We start from the raw sequence: 9,007 nt of genomic DNA, 5'->3' as shown, positions 1-9,007 counted from the left end.
TGAATATATTCTGGGCAAAGCAAGGTGCATGCACATAAGTTTAGCTACTCTCAGTTGTTACTGTCAAATGTAATAGTTTAACAGCTTGATATCAGAAGCTATCCCTTGATCACAATCAGTTTTTTTTTTTTTTTTAATTTAGAAAATTGTTCAAACAATTACCTGAATAAGTTTCCCAGGCTCATTTACCTTGTTTGAACTGCAAATAGTTCCATTGCATTATGGTTTTTTTTCCACATGATTTGTTTGTACCTTAATATCAGGAAATATAACAGTGCCAGTGTTAGTCTTAGCAATTGAGAAGTAAATGATAGATCAAATGAAAATTGTGAAAAATTTTAGGTATCACAAAACTGTGAAGAATGTACAAGTGGAGATTTGTGAGATTACAATAAGAATGATGAGAATTCAGAAACTGCAGATTGTTAGCTGTTGACTATTTTGTACAGAAAAAGTAGAGCATGTGGATGGGCTAGTATTAATGAAAATGGAGCTAAGCAATGCCCTCTCCACTTCTTGAGAAACTCCTCTTTTTAGCATGGAAAGGACATACTCCATGGATACGGCATCACAAGTCAATGTGATCGGGCCATCACCTGGCAATCCAAATTCTTCTTCGGATATCTTCAAAAGCTTCTTGAAAACATTATTGTTCAGGTATGCCAAGGGAATCATAAACCGCTTCCCTTCCAAAGTGTACACGTTGAAATGGCCTTTTTCTGCAACAGATGATGTATTGCATGCACTATCAGCGCGATCATTGGCTCTTGGTGAGGAGATCTTTCTTGCCATCACTGCCACTTTCAGCCACTTCTTAGCCATCTTAGTGATGCTTATGCGAACTGATGAAAGTTTGGTGTATATGAAAGTCGTGCTCGTTTTGGCTGCATAAACAATGGGCACTTTGTGTTTATATATAGGTGAGAAAGATTTTGGTTACCTTCATTCATTATAGAATTAAGGCCATGTTTTGTGTAGTTGATGAGAGGACATAGAACATGACTTATTTGGATTTGGCAATGCAATTGCCACATGAAATGTGGCCCAGATGTTTTCTGGTTTGCATTGCATTTTCCTCCATTATCTTCTCTATAGTCATATGGCATGTTGGGTCCAGTTTTTAAATCTATGATAATAGATAGTACAACAATGCACCTTGCCAGTTCAGATTTTCAGTTCCGTATTGCCACGAGTCGTGTGTTCTGCAGGTCCACATAAGCAAATTGCCCGAAAAGTACTTGACCGTAGCACTGAAGGGTAGTGCATATGGTCTGTCTAACTTTTGGAATCCTGTCAGTTTCCACCAGCTAATATGTATCTTTTGATTCGCATCATTCTTCCCTTCTTTGTATTTGATAAATAAAATCAGTGCATATTTTGATAGGGCTGATGTCCCACTCGAACTCTGCTTGAAATTGCTTAATTTAAGCTTGGCTCAAAACTGGCTTTATAATGTTTGCTCGAGTTTGTGTCAGTCCTTATTGTGAGAGCTCAAGTTTGATCAGTTTAGTTTGAATGGAAATCAAGCTCGAGTTTATCAGGTCAAAAGTTCATTTATAGCGCGGCTTCAAATCAAATAACATGGGCTGTTAGTTTGTATGTGCAACAAACAGTGTTTACTATGAATGCAGGATGCATATAATATTTTTTCAGGCTGTTGCGCCAATCTCTGAAAAGCTTGGGTAACCCAACTCACAAAATATGTTATCACTATTAGGATGGATAAGAAAAATAATTGTGAATCATATGATTTTTTTTTTCCTGATGTTTTTAGAATGTGGATCACATCTTCAATTTGAATCATATATTTGTATTTGTTTTGGACAAAGCAAGGTGCATACACATAAGTTGAGCTTTTTCCAGTTTTAACTGCCGAATGTAATAGTTTTTTTACAGCTTGATATCAGAAGCTATCCTTTGATCTCTATCAGTTTTAATTAAAAATTGTTCAAACAATTACCTGAATAGGTTTCCCTGGTTCATTTACATGTTTTGAACTGCAAATGGTTTCATTGCATTGTGCCTTTTTTTTTTTTAACATGGTTTGTTTGTACCCTAATACAATTAGATCAGGAAATATGGCAGTGTCAGTGTTGGTCTTAGCAATTGACATGTAATTGAAAGATCAAATGAATTTGTGAAAAATTTTAGGTATCACAAAACTGGAAAGAATGTACAAGTGAATATTTGTGAGATTACAATAAGAATGCTGAGAATTCAGAAACTGCAGATTGTTAGCTGTTGATTATTTTGTACAGAAAAATTAGAGCATGTAGATGGGCCAGTACTGAAAATGGAGCTAAGCAATGCCCTCTCCACTTCTTGAGAAACTCCTCTTCTGAGCATGGAAAGGACATACTCCATGGATACGGCATCACATGGCAATGTGATCGGGCCATCGCCTGGCAATCCAAATTCTTCTTCGGATATCTTCAAAAGCTCCTTGAAAACAGCATTGTTCAGGTATGCCAAGGGAATCATAAACCGCTTCCCTTCCAAAGTGTAAACGTTGAAATGGCCTTTTTCTGCAACAGATGAGGTACTGCATGCACTGAAATCAGAGTGATCATTGACTCTTGGTGAGGATATCATTCTTGCCATTGCTGCCACTTTCTGCCACTTCCTGGCCATCTTAGTGATTTTTATGATAACTAATGAAGGTTTGTTGTATATGAAACTTGTGCTCGTCTAGGCTGAGTAAACAATGAGGACTATATGTTTATATATAGGTAAGAAAAAGTTTAGTTTCCTTCATTCATCGTAGCATCAAGGAGATGATTTCTGGACTTGATGAGAAGACATAGAACGTGACTAATTTGGATTTGGTGTTGCAATTGCCACATGAAATGTGGCCCAAATGTTTCTGGTTTGCATTGCATTTTCCTCTATTATGTTCTTCATAGTCATATGACATGTTGAGTTCAGTCTTTTACTCTATGATAATTGATAGTACAACAATGCACCGTGCCAGTTCAGATTTTTGGTTCTGTATTGCCAAAACATCGTGTGTTCTGCAGCTCCACATGAGCAAATTGCCCAGAAAGTACTTAATGTGGCACTGAAGGGTAGTACATACGGTCTGTCTTACTCTTGAACACCTGTCAGTTTCCACCAGCTAATATGCATCGTTTAATTCACATCATTCTTCCCTTCTTTGTATTTGAGAAATAAGATTGGTGCATATCTTGATAGGGTTGAGGCCCCACTCGAATTCTACAGTTTTGTCCAAATAGAAATTGAGCTTGAGTTTATCAGGCCAAAATTTTATTTATAGCATGACTTTAAATCAGGTAACATGGGCTGTTTTATTTCGTATGTGCTACGACCAGTGTTTACTATGAATACAGAATGTATGCTCCATAATTATATGGAAATCCATATACACATTTTCAGGCTATTGTGCCAATCTCTGAAAAGCTCAGCTAAACAAGCTCGAAAACTCTGTTCTCATTATTAGCATGGATAGGAAAAATATTTATAGTTCACATGAAATTTTTTTTTCTTGATGTTTTTAGAATGTGGATCACATCTTCAATTTGCATCATAGATTTGAATTTATTTTGGACAACGCAAGGTGCGTGCACATTACATGACAAGTCTATTCGGATGACTCAGGGGAGCGATGTAACCTCCACACATGCTCTGCATTGGTGATATTTACACTCCTTGAACAGTCCACAAATGAAAAATAGGTGGTACAAGATAGGTTAGAGAATTTGCAAACAAGAAAGTTTTAGCTGTTCTTAGTTATTACTGTCAAATGCAATAGTTTAATAGCTTAATATCAGAAGCTACCCATTGATCACTATCAGTTTTTATTTTTTAATTAAGAAAATTGTTCAAACAGTTAACTGGAATATGTTGCCCGGGTTCGTTTACTTGTTTTGAACTGCAATTGGTTGCATTGCATTATGTTGTTCTTTTACATGATTTGCTTGTACCTTAATATTAATTAGATCAGGAAATCTGGCAGTGTAGGTGTTAGTCTTAGAAATTGACAAGTAAATGATAGATCAAATGAAATTTGTGAAAAATTTTAGGTATCACAAAACTGTAAAGAATGTACAAGTGGATATTTGTGAGATTACAATAAGAACACTGAGAATTCAGAAACTGCAGATTGTTAGCTGTTGAGTATTTTGTACAGAAAAAGTAGAGCATGTGGATGGGCTAGTATTAATGAAAATGGAGCTAAGCAATGCCCTCTCCACTTCTTGAGAAACTCCTCTTCTTAGCATAGAAAGGACATACTCCATGGATACGGCATCACAAGTCAATGTGATCGGGCCATCACCAGGCAATCCAAATTCTTCTTCAGATATCTTCAAAAGCTCCTTGAAAACAACATTGTTTAGGTATACCAAGGGAATCATAAACCGCTTGCCTTCCAAAGTGTACACATTGAAATGGCCTTTTTCTGCAACAGATGATGTACTGCATGCACTGAAATCAGAGTGTTCATTGGCTCTTGGTGAGGAAATCTTTCTCGCCATTGCTGCCATCTTCTGCCACGTCCTCGCCATCTTAGAGATGTTTATGAAAGCTGATGAAAGTTTGGTATATGTGAAAATTGTGCTTGTCTTGGTTGCAAAAGCAATGGCAGGTATGCACTTTTATATAGGCACGAAAGAGTATAGCTTCCTTCATTGATGGTGAGCACCAAGGCCATGTTCTGTGGACTAGATGACAGGATATAGAAAGCAAAATTTTTGGATTTGGTGGTGCAATTGGCACGTGAAGTGTGGCCAAGATGTTTTCTGGTTTGCATTTCATTTTCCTTCTTTATCTCATCTATAATCATACAAAATGTTCGGTTCAGGTTATTAATCCATGATACTAGATTTTCAGTTCCTTATTGCCACAAATTGTGTCGTCTGTTGGTCCACAAGGACAAACTGCACGAAGACTACTTGATGTCTTGATGTAGCACTGAAGGTTTCGGTGCATATGGTTTGTCTAACTCTACTAAACCTGTCAGTTTCCACCAGCTAATTATGTATCTTTGATTCACATCATTCTTCCCTTCTTCGTATTTGAGAAAAAAAATAAATAAAAGGTGCATATTTTTACCACTAACAACATTAATTGTCGACCCGACATGTCATAAAGCTGTCAAAGAAGATAAGGAGGAAATGCAATGGAAATCACAAACACATCTGGTCCATTCTTTCCTCAACTCCACAGAACATGACCTTGCTCCTTTGTACCATCAATGGACAGATGAAGTTATCCTCTTTCTCGCACACATATACATAAATATATGGGTGCCATTGTTTTTGCGGCCAAGACAATGACACTAACTTTATATACACCAATGTTTGATACATGCCCAAGAACATCAATAAGATGGGCAGAAGTGGCAGAGCATTAGGGAGAAAGATTGCCTCACCTAGAGCTGCCGAGCAATCTGATTCCAAAGAATGCAGTGCATCTGTCTCTTGCAGAAAAAAGGCCATTTCAATGTGTACACTTTAGACGGGAAGAGGTTTTTGATTCCCTTGGCATACTTAAACAATATTGTTTTAAGGAGCCCTTGAAGATATCAGAAGAAGAATTCTGGTTAGCATGTTATGATCTGATCACATTGCCTTATGATTCAGTATATATGGAGTATGTGATGCCTATGTTAAGAAGAGGAGTTTCTGAAGATGTTGAGAGTGCATTGCTCAGTTGGTGGGCTAGCTAGAGTAAATGGGCTGCAGGCCTATGTCAACTATGGAGAAGAAAAGTGAAGGCGAGAGAAGAAAGGGCAAGAGTGAAACCAAGAAGAAAGAAGAAAGGAAGAGAGGGTGTTGAGCTAGGGCAAGAAGATTGAGCAACAAATCAATGTCGGTTATTCAAACTCAAAGGAGTGATTCCTTGCAAGCAACTCTCCTCGACCTTAGTGTTTGCTTTCTTACTCAATCTTCTTCTTGATGTTTATTGTGCTTATCTATCTTAGAGATGGCATGTCTTGTTGAAAATCTTTTGTTGATTCATTAAAACTAGTATAGTTGTGATCCTTTAGTCGTATCTAGAGAGAATCATTGCCATCCCATAGTTGATATAATGAAATAAATTTAAAGTGACTCTAAGGCGTCACGTGGTTTTTTTCCTAGATTTGAAAAGGTTTCCCAAGCTAAAATTTTGTTGTTAGCTTAATCTATTGTTTTACATCTCATTCTAACACTCAAGAAGAGGTTTGACAATGTTTTGAGCTTTGTTTGAAGGTTTAGAGAGTCATACAGGCAAGCATATAGGCTCACATCAACACAACACAACTTGGGAGTCATATGGGCCAAAATGAAAAACTTCGTATATTTGTTGCACACATGCCTTTTTTGCTTTGAGTTTATTTATAGAAGGAGAGGATTACACTTAGCGTATATAATGGGAAGCGTGACAACATAATGGACTAAATCAAGGGCAGGATGTACAAAAAATTCGCAGTATCTTGCTATTAGCCTTGACTTCTTCTAACAACCTCCCTCAATCACAATTGGTAGGAACCAAATTGCGATAGTACAAAAGTCAATCAAATGATTACCAAGGAAGAGCTTTGGTTGAAATATCTACAAGCTGATCTGCAGAAGACACAAACTTGACTTTCCATGCTCCTAGCGCAACTCTTTCTCTGGCGAAGTGGAAATCCACCTCGCTATGCTTTGTGCGAGCATGAAACACTGGGTTGACAGTCATGTATGTAGCCCCAATATTGTTACACTAGAGACACGGCGCCTGTGACTGAAAAATTTTAAGCTCTTTCAGAATTGACTGGAACCATATCACTTTAGCTGTGGCATTAGCAAGAGCTTTGTACTCTACCTTTGTACTAGAACGTGACACTGTAGGTTGTTTCCGCGAGCTCCATGACACCAAGTTGGGTCCAAAGAAGACAGTGAAGCCCCCTATTGAGGGTCAATCATCTAGACAGTCGGCCCAGTCTGCATCAGAGAAAGCATTCAACAATGTAAGAAGATCTTCGAATTAACAACCCTGTTGTTGGTGTGGCCTTAATGTATCTGAGTATCCTTTTAACAATACTCGAATGAAAGTTAGTAGGATGTTCATGGCATAAGAAATGTCAGGCTGTGTGAGTGTCAAGTACTACAAGGCGTCAACTGTACTTCTATATTGAAACGCTTCCGCTTCTTCAAATAGTGTTCCTTGTACCTTTGATCGTTTTTCCATAGTTTCCATAGGAGTAGATATATACTTGCAATTTTGCATATGTGTCCTCTGGAGCAGATAAGAAATGTACTTTTTGAGTCAAAATCTTTAATGACTTAAACCCCCAGGAAATAACTTAACTTTCCTAGATTTTTGATAGAAAGATCTACTGCTAGCTGTTGAAGAAGCTTGTCAGTAGTCTTGTTGCAAGATCTTGCTATTATGATGCCATCTACATATATGAGCATGTAGATGGTTACTCCCACCTCGTTGAAAATGAACAAAGATGTGTCGGCCTTGGACAGGATGAAGTCAAGTTCGTACAATTTTGAACTTAGACGCGAGTACCATGCTTGAGGTACTTGTTTTAGTTTGTAACCCATTCTCAAGCTTGCAAACATAGCTGGGATGTTTGTGATCTTCATAACCCGGTGGCTGGCACATATACACATCCTCTTCTATTACTCCTTGTAGGAATGCATTTTGGACATCCACCTATCTTAGGTTCCATCTCCTTGAGATAACAATAGACAATATAAGCCAGACAGTGGTTGGTTTAACCATTGGGCTGAACGTGTCAACATAGTCGATCCCATATCGTTGCTTAAATCCCTTTGCAACAAGACGCTCCTTTTATTTGTCTAATGTGCCATCAACCTTTTGTTTTAACTTAAACACCCACTTACAGTCTACGATGTTTTGGCCTCGTTGAGGTGGAACAAGATGCCAGGTTCAGTTCTTCAGAAGGATTGTGTATTCTGCATCCATGCCTTCTCTCCATCTTGGATCAGCAAGGGTTTGCGGTGGGGAGTAGGTTCTGCATCCATTGCAAGTCCACACTCCAAATATAGGGTTCACTTACACAATTATAAAATTCTAACATGGTATCAAAGATACAGCAGCCTCATGACAAATTAAGATCCTAAAAATATAGTGGAGCCCAATATATATATATATATATATATATGTATTAAAGAAGATGAGATATAGGACCTCTGAGATACAAGTGGTATACAAGTTCATGTGAACAGGACCTGTGAGACACAGTGGTGTACAAGTTCATGTGAACAGGATCTCAGAGACACAAGTAGTGTACAAGTCCAAATAAGTTCAACTTTGGAAAGAAAAAACCGAGTTGAACTTGAGAGAGGATGTAGAAACTAAAAATAGCCCACATAGGATGTGATAACAAAGTGTCATGTGCATATACAAAACAAGGAATGGTGAAGTCATTGGGCCTTGAGGCTTTTTGACAAGTAGCCCATTCTAAGTTTATAAATGCACATGAACACAAGACCACATCTCCCAATATAGGGTCCACTCATACAATTATAAAATTCTAACACAAAATACACCCACTCAGGAGACGGTAGATCATGTCTAGAGAGTCGTGCAGCCAAGAATGCACCCGCACAAGAGGTAGCTTAAGCTTTTAGGTTGCCAAAATGATATGTTTGATTTACCTTGGGATGGAAACTTGGTTTGTTTGATTTACTTTTTCAATTTGGGTAGTTAACATAGACTAACACATATTGAATGGCATATTAGAATAACTAATAGTCCACAATAATTAATTTATCAGTTTAATTTACAATAATTTCATGTAATTCACAACTTTTTTTTATCATATTTAGGGTTGTAAATGAGTCTATAATAGATCTAAAATGCTCATAGAGGCAAGATCAATTGAAACATGTATACATAGCAGTATATCAATGAAATTAATCTTTAAATTCAACCCAGAAAAAACCATTAAGAATGAAGATCTTTAGATATATTCACTGAAAGCTCACTTCTCAGTGATTATTATATATTTTATGACATAATTGCTTTACAAATATTCTCCTTAATTATAGTT

The 9,007-nt window shown here is 37.3% G+C and overlaps 3 protein-coding genes across 3 annotated transcripts; all 3 read right to left on the bottom strand.

The window, feature by feature from the left end:
• Nucleotides 1-347: 347 nt before the first annotated feature.
• On the bottom strand, nucleotides 348-869 carry LOC120276477 (auxin-responsive protein SAUR68-like). The gene has a single exon (XM_039283230.1). It carries the CDS (start codon nucleotides 820-822, stop codon nucleotides 409-411), a length of 414 nt encoding a protein of 137 aa, XP_039139164.1. The 5' UTR covers nucleotides 823-869; the 3' UTR covers nucleotides 348-408.
• Nucleotides 870-2,171: 1,302 nt separating this feature from the next.
• Nucleotides 2,172-2,677, bottom strand: LOC120276430 (auxin-responsive protein SAUR68-like). Its single transcript, XM_039283176.1, has one exon. The coding sequence runs from the start codon at nucleotides 2,629-2,631 to the stop codon at nucleotides 2,218-2,220; it is 414 nt and encodes a 137-aa protein (XP_039139110.1). The 5' UTR covers nucleotides 2,632-2,677; the 3' UTR covers nucleotides 2,172-2,217.
• Nucleotides 2,678-4,050: 1,373 nt separating this feature from the next.
• On the bottom strand, nucleotides 4,051-4,573 carry LOC120276356 (auxin-responsive protein SAUR68-like). Its single transcript, XM_039283084.1, has one exon. It carries the CDS (start codon nucleotides 4,521-4,523, stop codon nucleotides 4,107-4,109), a length of 417 nt encoding a protein of 138 aa, XP_039139018.1. The 5' UTR covers nucleotides 4,524-4,573; the 3' UTR covers nucleotides 4,051-4,106.
• Between the last annotated feature and the right edge of the window lie 4,434 nt (nucleotides 4,574-9,007).

This window comes from Dioscorea cayenensis, chromosome 14, assembly GCF_009730915.1.
Source record: "Dioscorea cayenensis subsp. rotundata cultivar TDr96_F1 chromosome 14, TDr96_F1_v2_PseudoChromosome.rev07_lg8_w22 25.fasta, whole genome shotgun sequence".
Lineage (NCBI taxonomy): Eukaryota > Viridiplantae > Streptophyta > Magnoliopsida > Dioscoreales > Dioscoreaceae > Dioscorea > Dioscorea cayenensis.
This window is presented reverse-complemented; position numbering and strand designations above follow the sequence as displayed.

Excerpts from the sequence above, each read along its gene's own strand:
- LOC120276430 (XM_039283176.1), bottom strand. The coding sequence starts at position 2,631 with ATGGCCAGGAAGTGGCAGAAAGTGGCAGCAATGGCAAGAATGATATCC.
- LOC120276356 (XM_039283084.1), bottom strand. The coding sequence starts at position 4,523 with ATGGCGAGGACGTGGCAGAAGATGGCAGCAATGGCGAGAAAGATTTCC.
- LOC120276477 (XM_039283230.1), bottom strand. The coding sequence starts at position 822 with ATGGCTAAGAAGTGGCTGAAAGTGGCAGTGATGGCAAGAAAGATCTCC.